Source organism: Muscardinus avellanarius, assembly GCF_963383645.1.
Source record: "Muscardinus avellanarius genome assembly, chromosome: 15".
Classification (NCBI taxonomy): domain Eukaryota; kingdom Metazoa; phylum Chordata; class Mammalia; order Rodentia; family Gliridae; genus Muscardinus; species Muscardinus avellanarius.
Window position 1 is genome coordinate 26,317,830 of NC_137801.1, and position 27,818 is coordinate 26,345,647.

The window sequence follows — 27,818 nt, forward strand, 5'->3', positions numbered from 1 at the left end:
ATGCAGCCGCCGGGCCCGCCCCCGGCGTACGCCCCGGCCAACGGGGACTTCACCTTTGTCTCCTCGGCGGACGCGGAAGGTGAGGCTGAGCCCGGGCGGCCCGGCCGAGCGGCGGTGGCCGGGTGGGGACGGCGGGGAGCGGGCCGCGGCGCTCCGGCCCAACGCGCCCGCCCGGCGGCCGAGCCAGGGGTGTGGGCAGCGGCCGCGCCGGGCTGCGCCTCCCTGGGGCCGCGCCCGGTGGCACCGCACCCGCGCTGGCAGGCTTTTCTGGGTGGTTTATTCACCTCCAGTGGACCCGCGGAAGCCTCTGGGTTTATTTCTGGAATTACTCTCAGTTATTCTGCAAAAGGATGGTTAGATTAGCAAGGGGAGGGATCAGAGGCTGACAACAAGAAAGTAGAGCTGTTCTCCTCGCTTATGTATCAGTAGAAAACTTTTACCCCCCTTGGGATTATTGGATTTGGCGCTGTAAACATAAACTTCCCCGAAGGAGTTCGTGGGTTTTGTGGAATTTGGCGTCATGCCTAGGTCCCAGGTTTCCTTCCATTATATATATAGGGTTTGGTCTTACTATTCAGGAAAGTGGACTCATGTACATTTGAAACTTTGCGTCATCCAACTAGATTTCCCCAAAAGCGTTTACAGATTTCTTTGTACTGCTTTTGTTTTGTTTTATTTGGGGTAGTACTGCAGATCGAATCCAGGAGCGTTCTGCCTCTGAGCTACACTCCCAGCGCTACTTGTTTTTGTTTTGTTTTGTTTTGTTTTTTGAAGCACCGTGTCCCCAAATTGCCTAGACTGGGCCTCGAACCTGCGATACTCACAATCTCAGCTTCTGAACTACTGGGTCTCTCCCCTGTTTCTTCCATCTCTACTATTACCCACAGATGCTGTGTGTGTGTGTGTGTGTGTGTGTGTGTGTGTGAGATTATATATATATATATATATATATATATATATATATATATATATATATATATATATATATATATATATATACTGGGGATGGAACCCAGGGATAGTCTACCTCCACACTACTCCCCCAGCCCTATTTTATTCTTTTATTTTTGAACAGGGCCATTTTACCTCTGAGCTACACCCCCAGCTACTTTTATATTTTATTTTGAATCAGAATAATTTTTTCTTTTCTTTTTTTCTTTTTGTGGTACTGGAGATGGAACCCAGAAGCATTCTGCCTCCAAGCTATACCCCCAGCCCTATTTCTTTATTTTTTATTTTGAAATAGGGTCTCACTGAGTTGTAAAGGGCCTCACTAAGTAGCTGAGGCTGGCCTCGAACCATAATCTTCCTGTCTCAGCCTCCTGAATTCTGGGATCACGAACATGGGCCACCACACCTGGCTTGAATCAGAATCTTGCTAAGTTGCTGAGGGTGTCCTGGAATCTGCAATTTTCCTCTCTTAGCCTAAGTACTGGGATTATAGGCCTGTGGAGCCACCCAGTGTGTGTGTGTGTGTGTGTGTGTGTGTGTGTTTTACTGGGGATTGAACCCAATGGTGTTCTATCTCTGAGCTATAGCCCCAGCTAATTTTTATTTACTTTTTTTGAAACAGAGTCTCACTAACTTGCTGAGGGCCTTGCTGAGTTGCTGAGGTTGGTCACCAACCTGCTATCCTCCTTTCTCAACTTCCCAAGTACTTGGATTAGAGAATGCATGACAACATCCAGCTGAAGTTTCCTACTTTTTAAAAATTATGTCAGCCAGGCATGGTGGCGCACACCTGTAATCCTAGTTCTTGGAAAGCTGGACTGTAGGATCACAGGTTCATGAGACTCTCATCAACCTAGCAAGATCCTGTTTCCAAATTAAAACAAAATAGTGCTGGGATGTAGCCCAAAGATAGAATGCCCTTGGGTTCAATTCCCTGTGCCACCAAAAAAAAAAAATATTAATAGCCAGACATGGTGTTGCACACTTGTAATCCCTGTATGTGGGAGGCTGAGGTAGGAGGATCTCCAGGTTCGCAGCCAGCTTCAGCTACTTAGTGAGGCCCTGCATAACTTGGTGAGACCCTGTTTTCAAAATATAAGAATAACATAGGACTGGGAGCATAGCTCAGAGGCAGAATGTCCCTGGGTTCTATCCCCAGTACTGCAACAAAAAAAAAAAAAAAGAAAGAAAAAGAAAAAAAAGAAAAGAAAAGAAAACTGATTAAGCATTATGTATGTGTATAAATGTAATAAAAGCACATTAAACTACATACATACACCCACAAAGATGCAGGGTAGTGTATGTACTACTGTATAAGGTCTTTGGATGGTACCAGTGTGTCCTGGTTTTGATAGTTCTTTGGTATGCTACCTTTAAGGTAGACCGGTGAAGAGTACAAATGATTTCTCTACAATTTTTGCCATTTAATGTGAATCTATAATTTTTCAAAATACATTGTAAGGCAACCAAAATAACTTTCTGTTAAATAAGTTCATGCTGAAATGGGATTCAAATTTTCTAACTATTGGCTCAGGAAATTTAGTTTACTTTAATATTATAATATGAGCTGGCCATGGTGGTGCACACTTATAATCCCAGTACTTGGGAGGCTGAGACAGGAGGATTGCAGATTCACAGCCAACCTCAGCTACTTTTTGAGGCCCTCTGCAACTTAGCGAGACCTTGTTTAAAAATAAAGAATAAAAGCTGGATTTGGTGGCACATGTTTGTAATCCCAGCATTTTGGAGGCTGAAACAGGAGGATCGTGGTTCAAGGACAGCCTCAGCTACTACTTAGTGCCCTTTGCAACTCATTTGAGACCAGACCCTGTTTCAAAAATAAAAAATAAAAAAAATAGGGCTGGGGTGTAGCTCAGATGTAGAATACCCCTGGGTTCATTCCCAGAACCACACACACAAAAATAAATAAATAAATAAAAGCTGTGCGTGATGGCGCATGCTTGTAATACCAGCATTGGGGAGGCTGAGAGCAAAGGATCATGGTTCGCAGCCAGTCTCAGCTACTTAAGTGAGGCCCTCTGCAACTTAGTGAAACCCTGTTTAAAAATAAAGAATTAAAAAAAAATAGGGCAGGAGGTGTAGTTCAGAGGTCGAATGCCCCTGGGTTCTGTCCTCAGACCTGCAAAAAAAAAAAAAAAAAAGAAGAAGAATGAAAAATAGAGCCAGGGGTGTAGCTCAGAGGTAGAATGCCCCTGGGTTCTATATCTGGTATCACACACACACACAAAAAAAGGCTTTAATAACCAGGCATAGTACTTAGGAGATCAGACAGAAGATCACAGATTTGACGGGCCAGCCTCAGCAATTTATCAATACCCTCAACAACTTGTTGAGACTCTGTTTCAAACATAAAAAGAGGTAGGAGTTTAGCTCAGAGGTGAAATGCCACTACATTGAATCTTCTGTACCAGAAAATAAAAATAAAAACTTTTGAAGGCGGGCGTGATTGCGCACGTTTGTAACCCAGTGCTTGGGAGGCTGAGACAGGAGAATCACATGGGTTCGAGGCCAGCCTCAGCTACTGAGTGAGGCTCTCAGCAACTTAGTGAGACCCTGTTTTTAAAAAAAGTATAAAATAGGTATGGGAGTATAGCTTGGAGATAGAAATGCCCCTTGGTTTCACCCTTGGTACCACAAAAAAAAAAAAAAAAATTTTTTTTTAAAGAGCTTGAAGGTGTGGCTTAGTGGTAGAGTGATTAATTGCCTAGCATGCACAGATGCCCTGGCTTTGATCCCCTGCATCATAAAAAAAAGCATCTTTTTAGTATCAATATTTATCCTGGAAATAACAATGAATGGGAAACTAGGGTCCAGAAAACATAAAATGATTTGCTTTTGAGTGTAGTAGTTAAAATAAAATTTAACTTCAGAATATAAGCTTTTATTACAATTAATTGCAGTTGTTGTCATAACCAGACCAGGATGTGACTCATCATTGAATCATTCATTGAAGTTAAGCCAAATTTTCTATGGCAGCTCTTAAAAGCTAAGCTAGAATTTATAGTACTGTGGATTAAGGCCTTTATACTGCACATGAAAAGCGTAGGGGTTTTGGGGAGGGCACTGGGTATTGAACACAGGGGCATTCTACCTCTTAGCTATACCACCAAACCAATTTTACTTTTATTTATAAACAGGGTCTCACTGGGTTTATAAGAGTCTCCCTACTGGTTGAGATTGTCCTCAAACCTTCCATCCTTCTGTCTCAACCTCCCAAGTACTGGTATTACAGGCACGGGCCATCACACCTGCCTTGTTTCTGTTTTTTTTTTAAGAAAGCTACTTTGAGTATTGGTTGTAGATGATCTCCTGAGAAGGAAGGTCCGTGTTAAAAGTGTTCTGGTTTGCTGGGCGTGGTGGCGCATGCTTGTAATCCCCGCGCTTGGGAGGCAGAGACAGGAGGATCATGCAGGTTTGAAGCCAGGTGCGCGCTGGCTTAGGAGACCCTGTTTCCAAATAAAAATGTAAAAATAGGTCTGGGAGTGTAGCCCGGAGGTAGAAGGGCTTCCAGGAACCCCAGTACCACCACCACCAAAAAAAAAAAGTGTTCTGGTTTGCTGTTGCTTAATTTGTATTTTAAAGTACTACTGTAGTTATGTGACTTAACAAAATTGAAAGTTGTGGGGGGAGTACTGGGGGTGGAACCCAGGGGCTTTTCTACCTCTGGGCTATACTCCCAAACCTATTTTATACTTTATTCATAAACGGTCTCACTAAGTTGCTGAGAGCCTCACTCAGTAGCTAAGACTGGCTTCGAACCCATGCAATCCTCCTGTCTTAGTCTTCCAAGCATGCGCCACCACACCTGGAAAACTGAAGGTTGTTTACTAGTACGTATTGTCTGGTCCTACAAATGTGACTCTTTGTATTATTTATATAAAATATGATTATCTGTAACCTCTAAAGTATTGTATAAACTACATATGGAATTTGTTTTTGTTTTTTAGTGATACTGGATATTGAACCCAGAGGGATTCTACTTCTAATCTACACTTTTTTAAAATTTGTTTTTGTTTTGAAACAGTATCTTGCTAGGTTGTCCATAGTCTCAATAAGTTGCTCAAGCTAACCTGTTATATACTATCTCAGCTTCCCAAGTACTGGCATTACAGGCCTGTGTCACCTCACCCAGCTTGAATTTTTTTTTTTTTTTTTTTTTGGCAGTACTGGGGATTGAACCCAGGGTCATCCTACCTCCAAACTACACCGCCAGCCCTATTTGTTATTTTTTATATTGAAACAGGGTCTCACTAAATTGTGGAGGGCCTCACTAAGTAGCTGAGGCTGGCAGTGAACCTTCCATCCTCCTGTCTCAGTCTCCCAAGTAGTGGGGTTACAAATATGCATCAGCACGCTCGGCTGGAGTTTTTTGGTTTTGTTTTTGTTTTTTTGTGGGTCAGGGGATGGAACCCAGGGGCATTCTACCTCTGCGCTACACCTCTGCCCTATTTTTTATTCTTTATTTTGAAACCAGGTCTCACTGAGTTGCAAAGGGCCTCACTAAGTAGCTGAGGCTGTCCACGAACTGCGATCCTCCCATGTCAGCCTCCCGAATGCTGGGATTACAAGCATGCACCATCATTTTCGGCTTGGAGTTTATTTTTTAATGTAGATAACTGAATCTCGTTACCTCCTATTAGAGCTGACCTAAAGGGGCACACAAAAATTCACTTATTTATTTTTGTCAAAATTAAAGATGAATAATGTAATTATGTAAAGAAAGTAATTTATTGAAATAGCAAGGAACAAGCTGGGCATGGTGACGCACGCTTGTAATCCCAGCATTCGGGAGGCTAAGACCTGGAGGATCAAGGTTCACAGACAGCCCCAGCTACTTAGTGAGGCCCTCTGCAACTCAGTGAGACCCGGTTTCAAAATAAAGAATAAAAAATAGGGCAGGGGGTGTAGCTCGGAGATCAAATGCCTCTGGGTTCCATCCCCAGACCCGCCAAAAAAAAAAAAAAAGAAAGGAAGGAAGGAATAGCAAGGAACTCTTTACTAATCAGTTGTCTAGAACTAATAAAATATGAAGTACTTCTGGGTGTGGTGACAAATGAATGTAATGCCAGGACTTGAGATGTTGAGACAGGAGAAGTGCAGGTTTAATACCAGCCTCAGCAATTTAGCGAGACCCTATTTCAAAATAAAAAGGGCTGGGGGTATAGCTTGGAGATGGAATGTATAATCACTAGTATAAGAAAAGGTATATATAAACCAGGCATGGTGGCTCACACTTGTAATCCCAGTACTTGGGAGGCTGAGACAGGAAGATTGCAGGTTCGAGGATAGCCTCAGCAAATAGTGAGACTCAGATTAATCTAGCAAGATCTTGTTTCAAAATAAAAGTAAAATAGGGGTAGGGATGTAACTCAGAGGTAGAATGCCCCTGGGTACAATCCCCAGTGCTACACAAACAAACAATTATATATAAATTATAAAACCATATACATACATACATACTTGACAGGTATGATGGTGTATGCTTGTAATCCTAGCACTTAGGATGCTGAAACAGGAAGATCACAGGTTATAGCCAGCCTCAGGAAGTTAGTGAGTCCCTCAGCAAGTTAAATACTGTTTTAAAATAAATAAATAGATAGGTTGAGGTATAGCTCAGAGTTAGAATGTCCCTGGGTTCAATCCCCATTAACACACACACACACACACACACACACACACACACACCAAAAAAATTGTATATATATACTTAGCATAGATGTTTGATGATTTAAATGAAATAATATGTGACTAAACTATAGGTTGCTTTAGCTGAACACGGTGGCACATACCTATGATCCTAGCACTTGGGAGGCTGAGAGAGGAGGATTGCAGGTTCAAGACTTGCCTCTCTAATTTATGGAGGCCCTGTTTCAGGAAAAAAAAAAAAAGCTAGGTGTGATGGGACAGACTTGTATAATCCCAATACTTGGGTAGATGAGACAGGAGAATTGTAGGTTGGAAGTCAGCGTCAGCAATTTAGCTAGGCTCTCAGCAACTTAGTGAAACCCTGTTTCCAAATAAAAATCAAAATAGGGCTAGAGGTATAACCCAGAGGTAGAATGCCCCTGGTTCCATCCCCAGTGCTGCAAAGAAAATTAATTAATTAATTAATTAATTAAAGGAGAAGAGAGGCTGCCATATGACACTTGCCTGTAATCCCAGTACTTGGGAGGCCGAGACTGGGAGGATTGCAGGATGGCATTGCAGGATGGCAACCAGCCTTAGCAACTTAGCAAGGCTCTCTACAACTTAGTGAGACTATTTCAAAATAAAAAATAAAATAAGGCTATGTGTATAGTTCAGAGATAGAAGGCCCTGAGGTTCAATCCCCAGTAGCACACATAAAAAGAGAGTAGCTTGGATCTAGAAAGCCACTGGGTTCAATCCCTACTACCAAAAAATAAAAATAATAAAAACTAGTGTTCTTTTAGCAAATTAATTGGGCCTAATGGTTTGCATATATACATATATAATGTAACTAAAAAGAACTTGTCTATTTCCTGTGCTCTAAAACACATTTCTTGATACCATGTTTTTTTTTTTTGTGTGTGTGTATGTGGTACTGGGGTTCCTGGAAGCCCTTCTTACCTCCGGGCTATACTCCTAGACCTATAAGTCTTTATTATAGCTAATTAGCTATGAAATCTTTTGTATATCTTTTCACCTCTTTCATCTTTCATTTACTTGTGATGTATGTCAACTATAAAAATAGATACGCCATGCCGGGCATGGTGGCACACGCTTGTAATCCCAGCATTTGGGAGGCTGAGACAGGAGGATCGCACATGTTCGAAGCCAGCCTCAGCTACTTAGTGAGGTTCTCAGCAACTTATTGAGACCCTGTTTCCAAATAAAATATAAAATAGGTCTGGGAGTATATCCTGGAGGTAGAAAAGCCCCTGGGTTCTACCCTCAGTACCACACACACACAAAAAAAAGGATATGCAGTAACAAATATTTGTAGGCAGAGATTGTCAAATAGTCATTAGTGGAGAATATACTCACCTTGGTTATGATTCATGCATTTTACCTTTGCTTATAGTTTTGTCCTTTTCTCTCCTAAGATCTCAGTGGTTCTATAGCACCTCCAGATGTGAAATTAAACATTGGTGGAGATTTTATCAAAGAATCTACAGCAACTACATTTCTGAGACAAAGAGGGTATGGCTGGCTTTTGGAAGTTGAAGATGATGATCCTGAAGATAACAAGCCACTCTTGTATGTAAAAATATCTATTTTTTGGTTTTAAGAGCTAGTCTATGGGACATTTTTTTATGTTATCTAAAGACAGATGTGAAAATCTTCACTTTTAGTTAAAAACTATAGCAATTTTTAATTTGCTAGTAATATGTATGTATATGTATGTATATGGTACCAGGGACATTCTACTTCCAGTTACACCCATATTCCGTTTATTTGTTTGTTTGTTTGTTTGTTTTTGTTTGTTTTTGTTTTTTGGTAGTACTGGGGGTGGAACCCAGGGGCTTTCTACTTCCGGGCTATACTCCCAGACCTATTTTATATTTTATTTGGAAACAGGGTCTCACTAAGTTACTGAGAGCCTCACTAACTAAGTAGCAGAGGCTTTGAACCTCTGCGATCCTCCTGTCTCAGCCTCCCAAGCGCAGGGATTACAAGCGTGCGCCGCCACACCCGGCTGAAATTAACCAATTTGGAAAAAAGAACTTATAGCCTTGTAAAATTGAAGCATTACCAAGTTTTTCTTTATAGTAATTATAGGTAGATTTAAGAACTAAAACATCTTATATTTCTTTTTTTTTTTTTACTTTTATTTGCATTTATTTTATTTTTTGCTGAATTTATTCCAATGCCATAAGTTGTATTTTTTTGGTTTCTTCTGGGGTGGTATCTTTTTCTTTTTCTTTGTTTCTTTTGTGGTACCAGGGATGGAACCCAGGGGCATTACACCTCCAAGCTATACCCCCCAGCCCTATTTATTTTGAAACAGGGTCTCACTTTTAAGCAGAGGGCCTCACTAAGTAACTGAGGCTGTCCAAGAACCATGATCCTCCAATCTCCGCCTCCCCAATACTGGGATTACAAGCGTGCACCACCATGCCCAGCTGGGGTAGCTTTTTCTTTTATGCATCAGCCTCTTCTGGTGTAGGACAGTCAGCTCCCTCCTTCTCAGTAAGGATCATCTCAGTGTGGCAGGGAAGGTCATGTGTGGGTTAATACAACCATGAGGTCTGTAAGTATGGTGGCATATCTTGGGGGCTCTTTTCACCTGAATATGTTCAGTGACTAGAGACTCAACATCTAAACCCTTAGGTTCAGTATTACTTTTCTGCATGCGTGTGTGTGTGTGTTTAGTACTGGGGATTGAGCCAGGGACATTCTACCTCTGAGTTATATCCCCAGCCCTATTTTTTAATTATTTTTATTTTGAAACAGGTCTCAGTAGGTTGATGAGAATCTCACTTCTTGCTGAGACAGTCTTTTTGAGTGTGTGTGTGTGTGTGTGTGTGTGTGTGTGTGTGTGTGTGTGTGGTACTGGGGATGGAACATGGGCGTTCTACCTGCGAGGTACACCCCCAGCCCTATTTTTTATTCTCTATTTTGAAACAGTCTCACTTGAGTTGTAAAGGGCCTCAGTAGTAGCTGAGGTTGTCCTCAAACCGCAATCCTCCTGTCTTGGCCTCCCGAATGCTGGGATTACAAGTGTGCACTACCACCACATCTGGCTTGCTTGTGATCTTCTTTTTTTTTTTTTTCCCTACCTCCAGGCTATACCCAGCTTATTCTTTATTTTGGAACAGGGTCTCACTAAGTAGCGAGTCTGGCTGTGAACCCGGATCCTCCTGTCTCAGCCTCTCAAGTACAAGCATGCACCACCAAGCACAGCACCTGGGCTATATATATAGCCGGGCGTGGTGGCGCACGCTTGTAATCCCCACGCTTGGGAGGCAGAGACAGGAGGATTGCGCAGGTTCGAAGCCAGCCATGCTGGTTTAAGAGACCCTGTTTTCAAATAAAAATATAAAAATAGGTCTGAGAGTGTAGCCCTGAGGTAGAAGGGTTTCCAGGAACCCCAGTACCACCACAAAAAAGAAAAAGAAAAGAAAAGAAATTATTTTTATATTAATAAAAAAAATAGTACCCAAGATAACATAAAACTAGGACATTAAAAGGCTATCTTTAGCCAGGCATGGTGGCTCACCCCTGTAATCTTAGTACTTAGGAGACTGAGACACTACCACACAGTTTAAGGCCAGTCCGAGCAATTTAGCAAGACCCCAATCTCTAAATGAAAAATAAGCCAGGCATGGTGGCACAAATTTCTAATCCCAATACCTGGTAGTCAGAGACAGGAGGACCATAGGTTCTTGGCCAGCCTCAGCTACTTACTGGGGCCATCTGCAACTTACTGTGATCCTCTTACAACAAATCCCACTACAACAAAAATAAATAAATAATAAATAAAAAAATAAAATAGGGCTGGGAATGTAGCTCAGAGATAGAATACCCCTGGCTTCCATCCCCAATACCCAAAAATAAAATAGGGGTGGTGTTGCAGCTCAGATATAGGTCCCTAGGTTCAATGCACAGTTAAAAAAAAAAAAAGTGCTTTCAGGCTGGGGAAGTAGATTTGTGGTAGAGTAGTTGTCTAGCATGTGTAAAGCCCTTGGTTTAATCCCTAGTACCACCAAAAAAGGAAGCAAGACAGAGGACTATCTTCTTACTTACTGTAAGGATGGTTGAAAAATAACTCAGAAAGTGACAGCAAAGACATTTGTTTCAGTGTGGCACTGGGAAGGATATTGGAAGACAAAATTTCCCTGAGAATATTTGGCTTTGGAAGACAAAATTCCCTGGTCTCCTAAAGTTTTATAGTTTGAATTATCTATGATACCCAAAAGTTTCAAGTGGAAAATTTTATTTGAAGTTGTCTTAAATCAGCCATGTGTGGTAGCACACACTTATAATCCCAGTTCTTGGGAGGCTGAAACAGGAGAATTGTAGATTCACAGCCAGCCTCAGCTACTTAGTGAGGCTCTCTGCAACTTAGTGAGACCCTGTTTCAAAATAAAGAATTAAATAGGGCTTGAAGTATATAGCTCGGAGGTAGAATGCCCCTGGGTTCAGTTTCCAGTACCTTAAAAAAAAAAAATTAAAAGCTGTCTTAAATCGGCAGGGCATGGTGGTGCACCTTTGTAATCCTAGTACTTGGGAGTCTGAGACCAGAGGATAGCAGGTTCAAGAATAGCCTCAGAGCTGGGCATGGTGGTGCACACTTGTAATCCCAGTGGTTGGGAGGCTGAGACAGGAGGATTACACAGGTTCGAAGCCAGCTGCATGCACTGGCTTAGGAGACCCTGTTTCCAAATAAAAATGTAAAAATAGGTCTGGGAGTGTAGCCCGGAGGTAGAAGGGCTTCCAGGAACCCCAGTACCAAAAAAAAAAAAAAAAAAAAAAAAAAATTGGAAGCCAGCCTCAGCTACTTAGTGAGGCTCTCAGCAACTTAGTGAGACCCTATTTCCAATATAAAATAGGTCTGGGAGTATAGCCCGGAGGTAGAAAAGCCCCTGGGTTCAACCCCTAGTAACACACACACACACACACACACACACACACACACACACACAACCAGCCTCAGCAGTGTAGTGAGGCTCTTATCAACCTTGCAAGACCTTGTTTCGAAGGACTGCACAACTAGGTGTGGTGGTCCATGTTTGTAATCCTAGTACTTGGGAGGCTGAGACAGGAGGATTGCAGGTTCGCTGCCAGCCTTGGCAACTTAGTGAGGCTCTCCACAGCCTAGACCCTGTTTCCAAATTAAAAAATAAAATTGGGTTGGGAGTATAATTTAGAGGCAGAATGCCTCTGGGTTCAATCCTCACACCAGGAAAGAAATAAAGAGGGGAAGAGGGAGAAAAGAAACTTATATTCTTTCACAACATAGTATTCAGAATTGTCTTTTGAAATTTTTTATTTTAAAATTATAGGGAAGAATTGGATATTGACCTAAAGGATATTTACTACAAAATCCGATGTGTTTTGATGCCAATGCCATCACTTGGTTTTAATAGACAAGTAGTGAGAGACAACCCTGACTTTTGGGGTCCTCTGGCTGTTGTTCTTTTCTTTTCCATGATATCATTGTATGGACAGTTTAGGGTAAGTATATCTTATTTTATATAAATTCTGAATAAATATATTTCAAATGCTGACTGTAAATAGTATATCTAGTTTGGGAAATGCTTTATACCTTTGCCCATTATTTTTATTTGTGCATTCCTAAAGTCATTAATAATTGAATTATATGTGGAATACCCTAAATTAATGCTTTCCAGACTTTTCTGCATCATCATTCTCATAGAACATATTAATATTTGTATGGCGCTTTTGGTATTGGGGATCAGATCCTGGAGCACTCTACCTCTGAGCTATATCCCCAGCCCTATTTTATTATTTTATTTTGAAACACAGTCTCACTAAGTTGTTAAGAGGCTTGCTGAGTTGCTGAAGCTGGTGTGATCCTCCTGGCTCATCCTCCCAACTACTGAGATACAGGCATGCTCCACCATGCTAGCCCTGTTATTCATATTTAATTCTGGTTTTATTGTGTGTGTGCTTTTAAAAATGAACATTGTAATCCCAGTATTCGGAAGGCTGAGTCAGGAGGATCACAGGTTGGAAGCCAGCCTCAGCAACTTGGTGAGGCTCTTAGCAAACCTAGTGAGACCCTGTTTCCAGATAAGAAATAGAATCAGAGCCAGGCGTGGTGGCGCATGCTTGTAATCCCAGCATTTGGGAGGCAGAGACCAGAGGATTGCCGTTTGCAGACAGCCTCAGCTACTTAGCGAGGCCCTTCGCAACTCATTGAGACCCTGTTTCAAAAAATGAAAAGGCTTGCCGGGCGTGGTGGCGCACGCTTGTAATCCCCGCGCTTGGGAGGCGGAGACAGGAGGATTGCGCTGGTTTGGAGCCAGCCTCGCTGGCTTAAGAGACTGTTTCCACATAAAAATAAAAAAATAGGTCTGGGAGTGTAGCCCGTGGGAGTGTATACCGGAGATAGAAGGGCTTCCAGGAACCCTAGTACCACCAAAAAAAAAAAAAGGCTAAAAAATAGGACTGGGGCTGTAGCTTGGAGGTAGAATGCCCCTGGGTTCCATCCCTAGTACCGCAAAAAGAAAGGAAGGAAAGGAACGGAAAGGAAAGGAAAGGAGGAAGGGAGGAAAATTAAACTGGGCATGGTGGCGCATGCTTGTAATCCCAGCATTTGGAAGGCTGAGAGGAGGATCATGGTTTGAGGACAGCCTCAGCTACTAATGAGGCCCTTTGCAATTCGGTAAGACCCTGTTTCCAAATAAAGAATAAAAAATAGGGCTTGGGGTGTCGCTTGGAGGTAGAATGCCGCCTGGGTTCTATCTCCAGTGCTGCAAAAGAATAGAAAAGAAAAGAGAGAAAGAGAAAAAAGAAATAATCAGGCTGGGAGTGTAGCTCAGAGATAGAATGCCTCTGGGTTCAATCCAGGAAGGAAGGACGGAGGGGGAGGGAGGGAAGTTACTGAGTTGGGCAGAAAGAAAGACATTGTTGAGTTGGGCTGTAGATCAGTGGTAAAAGGCTTGCCTTGCATGTGCAGACCCTAGGTTAAATCCCCAGTATGAAAAAAGAAAAGACCAACAAAACAAAAAGAACCTTTAATTAAATGATGACAAGGATTCTGTTGGTAATTTTTATATTACTGCTGTGTTTGTTTGCTTGTTGTTGTTGTTTTTTTTTTAAGTAGTACTGGGGATGGAACCCAGGGGCTTTCTACCTCTGGGCTATACTCTCAGACCTATTTTATATTTTGGGGGGAACAGAGTCTCACCAGGCTGCTAAGAGCCTCACTGGGTAGCTGAGGATGGCTTCAAACCTGTGTGATCCTCCTGTCTCGGCCTCCCAAGTGCTCCACCACACCCAGCTTATTCCTGATACTTTAATCTCTTAGTTCTACTCTAGTTTTTTGTTTGTTTGTTTGTTTGTTTGTTTGTTTGTTTTGTGGTACTGGGGATGGAACCCAGGGGCATTCGACCTCTGAGCTACACCCCCGGTCCTATTTTTTTTTAATTTATTTTTTATTTTTTTATTTTTTGGTGGTACTGGGGTTCCTGGAAACCCTTTTACCTCCGGGCTACACTCCCAGACCTATTTTTATACTTTTTTAAAAGTTGGAAACAGGGTCTCCTAAGCCAGCACAGCTGGCTTCGAACCTGTGCTATCCTCCTGTCTCAGCCTCCCAAGCGCAGGGATTACAAGCGTGCGCCACCACACTCAGCAAATTCTTTTTTGTGTGTGGGTCTGGGGATGGAACCCAGGGGCATTTAACCTCTGAGCTACACCCCCTGCCCAATTTTTTTTATTCTTTATTTTGAAACCGGGTCTCACTGAGTTGCAGAGGGCCTCACAAAGTAGCTGAGGCTGTCCGCGAACCGCGATCCTCCAGTCTCCGCCTCCCGAATGCTAGGATTACAAGCTTGTGCCACCACACCCAGCATAACACTTCATTTTTTTAATAGCTGTCTTTCATTGAATATATAGAAGTACTGAGGTTTCTTTAAGCAATTGATAATAGCTCAATTTTCTATTTGGTTGTAACCATTATATTACATATTATATTCTTTCTAAGTTTTGGAAAGATATTTGAAAATTTATATCACTTTTCTATGACCTGAAATTGGGCATGCCAAACTACCTTAAATGGTAGAGAACTGAACTTTATTTTTTTTGGATAAAAACATTGATTACATGACATTTTTTCCTTTTAAGGTGGTCTCATGGATTATAACCATTTGGATATTTGGTTCACTGACAATTTTTTTACTGGCCAGAGTTCTTGGTGGAGAAGTGAGTATTTTATTTTGAAAATACCTTTTGTACATGATTGGTAAGCTTTATTTTTGATACTGCAGATACCATCATTAGCTATACTCATTATAACAATTTCTTGTCATAGAATTGCTATTAAGTTATACTAGTTGCTTTAAGATGATTGACATATTGGTATTGTGCTTACTCAATTAACATTACAAGGAATGATGAAAAAAGGAAATATTCCATTTTACTTATCAAGTAATGTACAGCTTTTCGGGAATGCATAAAATTTATTATGTATTACAGCAGTTCTCAAGTTTGGTCTCAACTCTTGTCTTAGGTTCTCACAGAGATTTCTTTATTTGGGTTATCATATTTACCATGTCAAAAATTAAAATAATTTAAAGGACTTATTCATTTAAAGCTAACAATGAGCCAACTGTGTTTAAAATAAACACTTTTGCTGGGCGTGGTGGCGCACGCTTGTAATCCCCGCGCTTGGGAGGCAGAGACAGGAGGATCGCGCAGGTTCGAAGCCAGCCGCGCACGCTGGCTTAGGTGTTTCCAAATAAAAAATATAAAAATAGGTCTGGGAGTGTAGCCTGGAGGTAGAAGGGCTTCCAGGAACTCCAGTACCACCAATAAAATAAAATAAACACTTTTATTTTGGCATTGGAGGTTGAACCCAGGGCCCTTCTACCTCTGAGCTACTCTCCCAGATGCAGTTTTTTTTGTGTGTTATGAAACAAGTCTCCTAAGTTGCTGAGGCTAGCCTTGAACCTGCTTGTGCCAACATATCTGGCAATAATACATTAAAAAAAAAAAAAAAGCTGGGCATCGGTGGTTCGCTGATAGCCTCAGCTACTACTAATGAGGCCTTCCGCAAATAAGTGAGACCCTGTTTCAAAATAAAGAATAAAAGCTGGGCATGGTGGCTCATGCTTGTAATCCCAGCTTTCGGGAGGCTGAGACAGAAGGATCGTGGTTCACAGTCAGCCTCAGCTACTTAGGCCCTCCGCAACTCAGTGAGACCCGGTTTCAAAATAAAGAATAAAAAATAGGGCAGGAGGTGTAGCTCGGAGGTTGAAGTCCCCTGGGTTCCATTCGAAGGAAGGAAGGAAGGAAGGAGGAAGGGAGGGAGGGAAGGAGGGAATTGGGCAGGACGTTGGGCAAGGGGTGTAGCTCAGAGGTCAAGTGCCTTTGGGTTCCATCCCCAGACCCGCAAAAAAGAAAAAAGAAAAAAAAAAACTTAAGCCAGCCACTGTACTTGGGAAGCTGAAACAGGAAGATCCTAGGTTTGAGGCCAGCCTCAACAACTTAGCAAGACCATTGTAACTTAGTGAGATCTTATTTCAGAATTTTTTATTTTAAAGTGAAAAGGAGAGCCAGGCATGGTGGTGCACACTTGTAATCCCAGCGTTTGGGAGGCTGAGACAGGAGGATCGCACAGGTTTGAAGCCAGCTTTCGCTACTTAGTGAGGCTCTCAGCAACTTAGTGAGACCCTGTTTCCAAGTAAAGTATAAAATAGGTCTGGGAGTTTACCCAGAGGTAAAAAAGCCCCTGGGTTCCACCCTCACTACCACACACACACACACACACACACACACACACACACACACACACACAAAAGTCAAAAGGAGCCGGGCATGGTGGCGCACACTTATAACCCCAGCATTTGGGAGGCTGAGATAGGAGGATTTCAGTTTGAGGCCAGCCTCAGCTACTTAGTGAGGCCCTTTGCAATACAACCCTGTTTCAAAATAAAGAATAGCCAGGCGTGGTGGCGCATGCTTGTAATCCCCGCACTTAGGAGGTGGAGACAAGAAGATCGCGCAGGTTTTAAGCCAGCCTCTCTGGCTTAAGAGACCCTGTTTCCAAATTTAAAAAATATAAAAGATAGGTCTGAGAATGTAGCCCAGAGGTAGAAAGAAAGGTTTCCAGGAACCCCAGTACCACCAAAAAAAAAAAAAAAAAAAAAAAAAAAATTAAGATGTATGACAACAATGCACCAATAAAAGTTTTAAAAAATAAAGAATAAAAAAATAGGAAAAATAGGGCTGGGGGTGTAGCTCGGAGGTAGAATGCCCCTGAGTTCAATTCCTGTTACTGCAAGGGGAAAAAAAAGGTAAGAAGGGTTGGAAGTTAGCCAGGCATACCGGTGCACACTTGTAATCCCAGCATTTGAAAGGCTGAGACAGGAGAATCGCAGTTTGAAGACAGCCTCATCTACTTAGTGAGGGCCTTTGAAACTCAGTGAAACCCTGTTTCAAAATAAAGAATGAAATATAGGACTGGGTATATGGCTCGAAGGTACAATGCCCCTGGGTTCCATCCCCAGTGCTAAAAAAAAAAAAAGGGTTGGAAGTGTACCGTGTATCTTGGTGATAGAATGCCCCTGAGTTCAGTCCCTTGAACCAAAAATAATTTGTTTTTTAAATTTTGAACCCATCTTTTTGTGTGTGTGTTTGTGGTACTAGGAATTGAACTCAAGGGCATTCTATCTCCAAGCGGTATACCTCAACTCTTTTTATTTTTTGTTTTGAAACAAGGTCCTCCTGGGTTGCTAAGAGTCTTGCTATGTTTCTGAGACTGTCTTGGAATCTGCTATCCTCCTGATTCAGCCTCCCAAGTACTAGGATTACAGGTGTGCACCACCATGCCTGGCTGAATGCCTCCTTTTTACCCAGGTACAATTTTGTAGCATCATGTATTATTAGAAAACAGTTAATAGCCGAGCTTGGTGTCACACGCTTGTAATCCCAGTACTTGGGAGGCTGAGCTAGAGGGATCACAGGTTCGTGGCCAGCCTCGGCTACTTAGTGAGACCCTGTTTCCAAATAAAAATATAAAAATAGGTCTAGGAGTGTAGCCCGGAGAGATAGAAGAGCTTCCAGGAACCCCAGTACCACACACACACAAAAAAAAAAACTCGGGTTGGGGGTGTAGTGTGGAAGTACTTTAATCCCCAGTACAAGAAAGAAAGAAAAGAGAGAAAGAAAGAAAGAAAGAAAGAAAGAAAGAAAGAAAGAAAGAAAAAGTTAACTGAGTTTTATAGAAGTTAAAATATTATCAAATATTAGAAAATTATGTTTATTAATATAACCACCCATCCCATCAGTGAAGTCTGTATTAGAAAACTATTGAGCTTAAAATTGTGGCTGCAAGTTAGGTTGTAGAGTTTTGGGGATTTTTTGGGTTTTTTTTTGCAATACTGGAGATTGAACTCAGGGCAATATACTACTGATTCATATCCTCTGCTCTTTTTATTTTTTATTTTGAGATAGGGTCTCTCTAAGTTTCAAAGGCTGGCCTCAAACCTGTAATCCACCTCTTTCAGCCTTTCAATTATTGGATTTGAAGGCATGTCCCTCCATGCCTAGCTATGTATTATTTTTTCCAGACAAAGCTGGTATATTTATATAAAAATGATATCACCACCTTTTTTTGTAATTTAGGACTACTTATATAAAAGTTAAAAGATTTTTATCTTAATTTGAACTTTGTCACCTACTAGCTTTGCTTTCCTGAGCAGTTGGTGAGTGGGCCTAGGAACATTGTATAGTACATGATGATTTGAAATTTAGTGGGTATGATATCTTATAATTTTTTGATTCTTACATTTATGTAAGTATAACAAAGAATATATGATGCTTAATAATTATTAAAATGAATATCTTGATTTCAATATTTATTTAAATTTTTAAAAATTCACAGGTTGCATATGGTCAAGTTCTTGGAGTTATAGGATATTCATTACTTCCTCTCATTGTAATAGCCCCTGTACTTTTGGTGGTTGGATCATTTGAAGTGGTTTCTACACTTATAAAAGTAAGTTATGAGGTATGAAATTATATAAAGTAGTTTACTGTTTTCTATTAACAAAAGCATGTAATACTTTGGATAAGAATATTGTCATCTAAAACTGTTTATCAAGAATAGAGACCTTCCTAGCCAAGCCTGGTGGTGCACGCTTGTAATCCCAACATCTGGCAGGCGGAAACCAGAGGGTCACGGTTCGCAGACAGCCTTAGCCACTTAGCGAGGCCCTTCACAATTCAGTGAGACCCTGTTTCAAAAAATAAAACAGACTAAAAAATAGGGCTGGGGGTGTAGCTTGGAGGTAGAATGTCCCTGGCTTCTATCTCTAGTACCGCAAAAAAAAAAAAAAAAAAAAAAAGAATCGAGACCTTCCTTACTGATTTTACTAATTAAATATATTTTATTTTTTCTTTAATCACCAGAAATTATAGAATATGTGGGGGGAAGGGAACAAAGAACAAATTAGGCTTCAGGATATTATAGTTGAAATTTTTTTTTTTTTTTTTTTTTTTTTTTGGTGGTACTGGGGTTCCTGGAAGCCCTTCTACCTCCGGGATACACTCCCACGGGCTACACTCCCAGACCTATTTTATATTTTTTTATTTGGAAACAGGGTCTCTTAAGCCAGCGCAATCCTCCTGTCTCCGCCTCCCAAGCGCGGGGATTACAAGCGTGCGCCACCACGCCCGGCTTAGTTGAAATTTTTTAATATCAAAATTTTCTCCTGTATATATAGTATAATATGAGTTCATCTATCTTAGATTATGAGGAGAATATTTATTTAAAATTTCCCTGGAGCTGAGAATGATGGCAGGTGTGTCATCAACCACAGTGAGGCTCATATTAATTTAGTGAGACTGTGTTTCAAAATAAATAAAATAGGGCTGGGGGTGTAGCTCAGAAGTAGAATGCCCTGGGTTCAATCCCCAGTACCACACAAAAAACATAAATAAATAAAAGATAAAATTGCACTGGATATTTTAATAACTTTTATTTGAATATTAGCTTTCTAATCAAATACGGTAAGCATATTCTACTAAATTCAATTTTCTGTAAACATATATCATGACTTCTTTATCTTATGTTAAATTAACATTGTACATGTGTTAAACAATTACTGATAATATTAAATATTAAGTGGTACTATAACTTTAAATGCTGGTATTTATTAATATTGAACAACTATGGAAAATTAATGGCTGCTTTAGCATATATATTTTACACAGTGTATGTAATATTTTTCTCTTTAAGGGAAATAGAATTTTTTTAAACACTCACTTTGGGGGGGTGCTGAGGATTGAACTCAAGGGCATTCTACCCCTGAGATACATCTCCAGCCCTATTTTTTATTTTTTATTTTGAAACAGGTCTTACTAGGTTGCAGAGGGCCTAAGTTTCTGAGGCTGGTAGCAAACCTGCAGTCCTCTCATCTCAGCCTCCCAAACTGAGATTACAAGTATGCGCCACCACGTCTGGCTAGGCTCTCACTTTTAGAACTACTATTATACGCCAGGCGCACGCTTGTAATCCCCGCACTTGGGGAGGCAGAGACAGGAGGATTGCGCAGGTTCGAAGCCAGCCGCGCACACTGTCTTAGGAGACCCTGTTTCCAAATAAAAATGTAAAAATAGGTCTGGGAGTGTAGCCCGGAGGTAGAAGGGCTTCCAGGAACTCCAGTACCACAAGACAGAAAGAAAGAAAGAAAGAAAGAAAGAAAGAAAGAAAGAAAGAAAGAAAGAAAGAAAGAGAGAGAGAGAGAGAGAGAGGGAGGGAGGGAGGGAGGGAGGGAGGGAGGGAGGGAGGGAGGAGGGAGGGAGGGAGGAAGGGAGGGAAAGGACAGACATTATGTAGTCTTCAAGCCATGTTACTTAAGTTACCAGAGCCCCTTAATGTTTGAAGTTTGATTTTATTTCAAGTTTATTATTAGCTAGGCCCGGAGGTAGAAGGGCTTCCAGGAACTCCAGTACCACCAGAAAGGAAGGAAGGAAGGAAGGAAGGAAGGAAGGAAGGAAGGAAGGAAGGAAGGAAGGAAGGAAAAGAAAGAAAGAAAAAAGGAGGAAGGGAGGGAGGGAGGGAGGGAGGGAAAGGACAGACATTATGTAGTCTTCAAGCCATGTTACTTAAGTTACCAGAGCCCCTTAATGTTTGAAGTTTGATTTTATTTCAAGTTTATTATTAGCTAGGCCCGGAGGTAGAAGGGCTTCCAGGAACTCCAGTACCACCAGAAAGGAAGGAAGGAAGGAAGGAAGGAAGGAAAGAAAGAAAGAAAAAGACAGACATTATGTAGTCTTCAAGCCATGTTACTTAAGTTACCAGAGCCCCTTAATGTTTGAAGTTTGATTTTATTTCAAGTTTATTATTAGCTAGGTACGGTGGTACACGCTTATAATCCCAGCATTTGGGAGACTGAGACAAGAGGATTCGGGTTCATAGCCTCAGCTACTTAATGAGGCCCTTTGCAACTCAGTGAGATCCTGTTTCAAAATAAAGAATAGGGCTTAGGGTGTAGCTCAGAGGTAGAATGCCTCTGGGTCCCATCCCTAATACTGCAAAAAAAAAAAAAAAGTTCATTATTAATTCCAATATAAAATAAATAATTATTTTTAGAATTTAACAATTGGAGGCTAAAACTTATATGTAAACATAATGTATTTTATTTTGTTTTTTCAGTACTGGGGATTGAACCGGGGCATTCTACCTCTCAGCTACACTCCCAGCCCTATTTTTTTGTTGTTGGTACTAGGGTTCCTGGAAACACTTCTACCTCCAGGCTATACCCCCAGACCTATTTTTATATTTTTATTTGGAAACAGGGTCTCTTAAACCAGCGGCACTGGCTTCGAACCTGCGCAATCCTCCTGTCTCGCCTCCCAAGTGAGGGATTACAAGCGTGTGCCATCACACCTGGCACCTATTTTTTATTTTTTGAAACAGGGTCTCACTAAGTTGCGAAGGGCCTCACTATGTAGCTGTGAACCTATCATCCTCCTGTCTCAGCCTCCTAAGTACTAGGATTACAAGCATGTGCCACCATGCCTGGCTGTGTGTGTGTGTGTGTGTGTGTGTGTGTGTGTGTGTGTGTGTTACTAGAGATGAGCCCCCGGACATTCTGTCTCTGAGCTATTTCCCTTTGGTCTGTGATTCTTCTGTCTCAGCCTTCCATGTACTGGGATTAAAGTGTGCACCACCACACCTTGCTTTAATTGCTTTAATTATTTTGTGTGTGTGTATGTGTGTATGTTTGTGTGTTACTGGGGATGGAACCCTGGGACCTTCTATGTCCAAGCTACACACATCTCAATGTTAGTCTTTTATTTTGGAACAGGGTATCACTAAAAATTGCCAAGGGCCTCACTAAGGTGTAGGGAGTGGCCATGAAACTATGATCCTTCTGACTCAGCCTCCCAGGTGTTGGGATTACAGTCATGTGCCACCATGCCCCGCTGGTAAGATATTTTTGAAAGTGTGGATTTGGGGGCCAGTCGGTTCTGAATTCAAATTCTAGTTCTGCCCCCCCCACCTTTTTACTGTCTAGCTATCTAAAGGTATCTAAATTATTTTGACCCTTAATACACACACACACACACACACACACACACACACACACACACAAACACAGTTGTGCATGCACTCTCTCTCTGCACGCATTCTTTCTCTGAGGTACTGGTGATCAAACCTAGGTATGCAAGTTGGCTGTGGTGGCGCATGCTTGTAATCCCAGCATTCGGGAGGCTGAGACAGGAGGATCGTGGTTCACAGGCGACCTCAGCAACTTAGTAAGGCCCTTTGCAACTCAGTGAGACCCTGTTTAAAAATAAAGAATAAAAATAGGGCTGGGGCTATAGCTCAGAGGTAGAATGCCCCTGGGTTCCACCCCTAGTACTACACACACACAAATAAAACCTAGGTATGCTCTACCACAGAGCTACCCTTTTTTATTTTTTCATTTGAAACACAGTCTTATCAAGTTACTAAGGCAGGCCTCAAACCTGAGATCCTCCTATTTCAGCCTCCCAAGTACTGGGATTCAGCCTCCCATGCCTGGCTACCCTCTATTACCCTCAATTTGTTCTTTTTTTTTTTTTTTTAATTTTATTGGTACTGGGAATTGAACCCAGAGGCGTTCTACTTCTGGGATACACCCCCCTTTGTATTAAACTGGGGGATTGAACCCAGGGACATAATACTACCTCTAACTCTGATCTACACCCCTAGCTCTTTTTAATTTTTGTTTGGAAAAAGGGTTTTGCTAGGTTCCCGGGAGTTTCCTTATGTTGCTCAGGCCATCCTTGAACCTGGGATCCTCCTGTATTAGCCTCCCAAGTACTAATATTACAGGTGTGCATCAGCATGCCTGGCTTTTTTTTTTAAATACTGTAGTCGTCCATTTTATTCTGCAGGAACTTTGGGCAATATCTGAAGGCGTTTTTGAATATCACAGATAGGAAAGAGGGCTTTACTAGCTATGTGATGCTTCTATCAACTTAGAGAGACCCTGGTTTGTTTGTTTGTTTGTTTGTTTGTTTGTTTGTTTGTTTGTTTTTGGTGGTACTGGGGTTCCTGGAAACCCTTCTACCTCTGGGCTACACTCCCATATATATATATATATATATATATATATATTTTTTTTTTTTTTTTTTTTTTTTTTTTTTTTTCATTTGGAAACAGGATCTCTTAAGCCAGCGAGGCTGGCTTCAAACCAACGCGATCCTCCTGTCTCTGCCTCCCAAGTGTGGGGATTACAAGGGTGTGCCACCATGCCTGGCTGAGAGACCCTGGGTTTTTTGAAACCCTTCTACCTCCGGGCTACAGTCCCAGACCTATTTTATATTTTTATTTGGAAACAGGGTCTTTTAAGCCAGCAAGGCTGACTTCGAACCAGCACGATCCTACTGTCTCTGCCTCCCAAGCGCAGGGATTACAAGGGTGCGCCACCACACCTGGCTGAGAGACCCTGTTTTAACATAAAAAATAAAAGGGCTGGAGGTGTAGCTAGGAGGTAGAATGCCTCTGAGTTCAATCCCCAGTACCAAAAAAATGAATTTATTGTTATTCAGTCTAAAATGATAATCTTAGCCATGCTTGGCGCACACTTGTAATCCCAGTACTTGGGAAGCTAAGATAGGATCACAGGTTTGCAACAAGCCTCAGCTACTTATTGAGGCCCTCTATAACTTAATGAGACCCTATTTCAAAATAACAAATAAGCGGGGCGTTGTGGCACACTCTTTTAATCCCAGCATTTGGGAGGCTGACACAGGAAGATTGTGGTTTGCAGACAGTTTCAACTACTACTTAGTGAGGCTCTTTGCAACTCAGTGAGACCCTGTTTCAAAATAAAGAATAAAAAATAGGGCTGGGGGTATAGCTTAGAGGTGGCACATGTTTGTAATCCCAGAATTTGGGAGGCTGAGACAGGAGGACCATGGTTTGTGGCCAGTCTCAGCTACTGCTTAGGCCTTTGCAACTCATTGAGACCCTGTTTTTAAATAATGAATAAAAAAACAGGGATGGGAGTGTAGCTTGGAGGTAGAATGCTCCTAGGATCCATCCCCAGTACTACAAAAAAAAAAAAAAAGGCCGGGCGTGGTGGGGCACACTAGTAATCCCAGCATTCGGAAGGTGGAGACCAGAGGATTGTGGTTTACTGAGAGCCTCAGCTACTTAGCAAGGCATTTCAGAACTCAGTGAGACCGTTTCAAAAATAGACTAAAAAATAGGGCTGAGGGTGTAGCTCGGAGGTAGAATGCCCCTGGGTTCAATCCCCAGTGCTGTGAATTAAATAAAATGTTAATCTTAGCTGGGCATAGTGATACATGGTTTTAATCCCAGTACTGGGAAGCTGAGACAGGACAATCACAGTTTGGAGGCGAGCCTCAGCTACTTAGTAAGGTTCTCTGCAACTCAGTGAGACTCTGTTTCATAATACAGGGTAAAAAAAATAGGGCTGGAAGGTGTAGCTTGGATGTAAAATGTCCCTGGGTTCAATCCCCAGTACTGGAAAAAAAAAGTTAATCTTGCCAAATGTGGTTACCCACGCTTGTAATCCTATTACTTGAGAGGCTGAGACAAGGATTGCAGGTTTATGGCCAGCCTCAGCTATTTAATGAGGCCTCTGCAGTTTAGTGAGACTTTCAAAAATAAAATTAAATGTTAACCTTTCAAGTTTGAGAAACTGCTCTGTGCCAAGTCAGCTTCTATTGTAGTTTAATTTCTTCCTTCATTTCATACTATGAAATTTCTTGGTGACAACTAGGCGAGGCAGTGCAAGCCTGTAATCCAAGACATACTATAAAGATACTGTAGAGGCTGAGGCAGGAGGAACCCAAGTCTGAGGGCAGTACTGGCAACTTCACAAGACCCTGTCTCAAAAATAAAGTGAAAAGGGCCGGGCATGGTGGTGAACGCTTGTAATCTCAGCATTTAGGAGGCTGAGACAGGAAGATCGCAGTACGCAGCCAGCCTCAGCTACTTAGGCCCTCTGCAACTCGGTGAAACCTGTTTCAAAATAAAAAATAAGGCTGGGTGTAGTGGCGCATGCTTGTAATCCCCGCGCTTGGGAGGCGGAGACAGGAGGATTGCGCAGGTTCGAAGCCAGCTGCGCTGGCTTAAGAGACCCTGTTTCCAAAAATAAAATAGGTCTGAGAGTGTAGCCTGGAGGTAGAAGGGCTTCCAGGAACCCCAATACCACCAAAAAAAAAAAAGAATAAAAAATAGGGGTACGATGTAGCTCACAGGTAAAATGCTCCTGGGTTCCATCCCCAGTACCGGAAATAAAAAAGGTGAAAAATGCCGGGGATGTAGCCCAATTAAACTATTTTCCCACTTACTTAAACTTTTCCTACTTTTTTTTAATGTGTATGTGGAGGGGGAACTGGGGATTGAACCCAGGGGCCTTCTACTTCCAAACTACACCCCCAGTCCTATTTTATTTTTATTTTGAAACAGGGTCTTGCTAGGTTGATGTGTATCTCACTACTTGCTAAGGCTGTTCTCAAACTTGCAATTCTGTCTCAGTGGCGATGCACCTACATGCCCGGCTTTTTGTACTTTTTAGAAGGGTAAAAAAAGGACAGTTTTCTAATTTTCAGGAATTAATTTTGTTTCAGCAATTTGGCCCAATAATAGTTTTTCAAAAGTTGTTTGACTGTAACCAGAGGGGCACTTATTTAATAGACTGATAACTGAAGTGAGCATGGTGTCACAGTCCTATAATCTCAGTAATTGGGAGGATGAGACAGGAGGATTGCAGATTCAAGGCCATCCTCAGCAACCTAGGGAGACTTTTAGTAACTGAGCAAGATCCTGTTTCAAAATAAAAAATAGCTGGCCATTATTGACACATACCTGTAATCCCAGCACTTGTGGGAGCTGAGGCAGGAGGAGCATAAGTGTGAAACTAGCCTTAGTAAGTAGGCCTGTGTGTGTAGCTCAGAGGTGGAAATTTATTTATTTTTGTGGTTCTATCCCCAGTACCACAAAAATAAATAAATAACATAAGTAAGTAAGTAAGTAAGTAAGTGGGTTGAGGATGTAGCTCATAGGTAGAATGGCCTGGGTTCAATCCCCAGTACCACTATGTGTGTGTGTGTACATGTGTGTACATGTGTGTACATGTGTGTATATGTGTGTGTGTGTGTATATATGTATATATATACTGATAACTACATTCTTCCTTAAAAAATTCTAATTCAGCAGAAATAAGGTGAGTATACCAGGTCTTTCTTTTTTTTTATTCTTTATTTTGAAACAGGGTCTCACTGAGTTGCAAAGGGCCTCACTAAGTAGCTGTGGCTGGCCTCTGTGATCCTCCCAACTCAGTCTCCCAAATGCTGGGATTACAAGCATGCGCCATCACGCCCAGCCAGGTCTCATTTTAATAGGCATTCAAGTAATTGTTATGAATAGATAGATCTGACCAAAAAAAGATTACAAGCCGGGTGTGGTGGCACGCGCTTGTAATCCCAGCATTCAGGAGGCTGAGACCAGAGGATCCCAGTTCGCAGCCAGCCTCAGCTACCTAGTGAGACCCTCTGCAACTCAGTGAGACCCTGTTTCAATATAAAGAATAAAAAACAGGGCAGGTATGTAGCTCAGAGGTTGAATGCCCCTGGGTTCCATCCTAGACCCGCAAAAAAAAAAAAAAAAAGATTAAATTTACAGAAGTTAGCGAACAGAGCAAGGCCAGGTGTGGCGCGTGCTGTGCTTCCAGCATTTGGGAGGCTGAGACAGGATCGCAGTTCGCGGACAGCCTCACCTACTTAGTGAGGCTCTTTGCAACTCAGTGAGAACCTATTTCAAAATACAGAATAGAAAGTAGGGCTGGGGGTGTAGTTCAGAGGTAGAATGCCCCTGGGTTCCATCCCTAGTACCCGCAAAAAAAAAAAAGAAAGAAAGAAAGAAAACAGAGAAGCAATGAACATACTTAATAAGTGTTCAACATTCTTAATAAGTTTTACTTTTTATCGTAATTGGTGGTTAATTTTTGGAAATATTGTAAACCAAGGGTAGTGGCACTTGCTTATAATCCCAGTATTTGCAAGGCTGAGACAGGTTCGAGGTCAGCCTCAGGAACTTAGCGCAGCTCTCAGCAATTTAGCGAGACCCTGTTTGCAAATAAAAAAATCAGGCTGGAGGTAGAAGGCCCCCAGGTTCTACCCTTAGTACCACTAACTAAATAGGTAAATAAACAAATAAATAAATAAATATTGTAAACACTTTTTATTCTATGATATCAAAAAGGCCATTGATTTACTAATATGTTGCCTTTTGTCTTTCTCTTTTTAAGCTGTTTGGTGTGTTCTGGGCTGCCTACAGTGCTGCTTCATTGTTAGTAGGTGAAGAGTTCAAGACCAAAAAGCCTCTACTGATATATCCAATCTTTTTATTATACATTTATTTTTTGTCCTTATATACTGGGGTGTGATCCAAGTTGTACATGACTAGAAAAAGACAATGTTACATTTGTATGTAGGCTGGGAATTTTTGTTGAAGGGGTTGGAGAAAATTGTTGCTGATAAAATTTTACACATTTCAGATACAAAGGCAGGTTTAAGGTCTTTTTAAAACAATATTTTTTGTATTTAATTAAGTAATTGTCGCTATTTGGGATTTTTTTGGTCACAATTCTAAATTCTGTTGATTCTTCATATTCTAGTGAATAAAATGTAAAAGCATTATGTTTCTAGGATTGTGTCAATATTCA

General features: G+C 41.5%; 1 protein-coding gene across 1 annotated transcript; it reads left to right on the forward strand.

Moving 5' to 3' along the window:
- YIPF4 (Yip1 domain family member 4) lies at positions 1 to 27,539 on the forward strand (the record flags this gene model as incomplete). Its single annotated transcript, XM_080711247.1, has 6 exons — positions 1 to 79; positions 8,037 to 8,190; positions 11,940 to 12,111; positions 14,749 to 14,826; positions 18,509 to 18,622; positions 27,402 to 27,539. The coding sequence occupies 6 exons, from the start codon at positions 1 to 3 to the stop codon at positions 27,537 to 27,539; spliced, it is 735 nt and encodes a 244-aa protein (XP_080567373.1).
- Between the last annotated feature and the right edge of the window lie 279 nt (positions 27,540 to 27,818).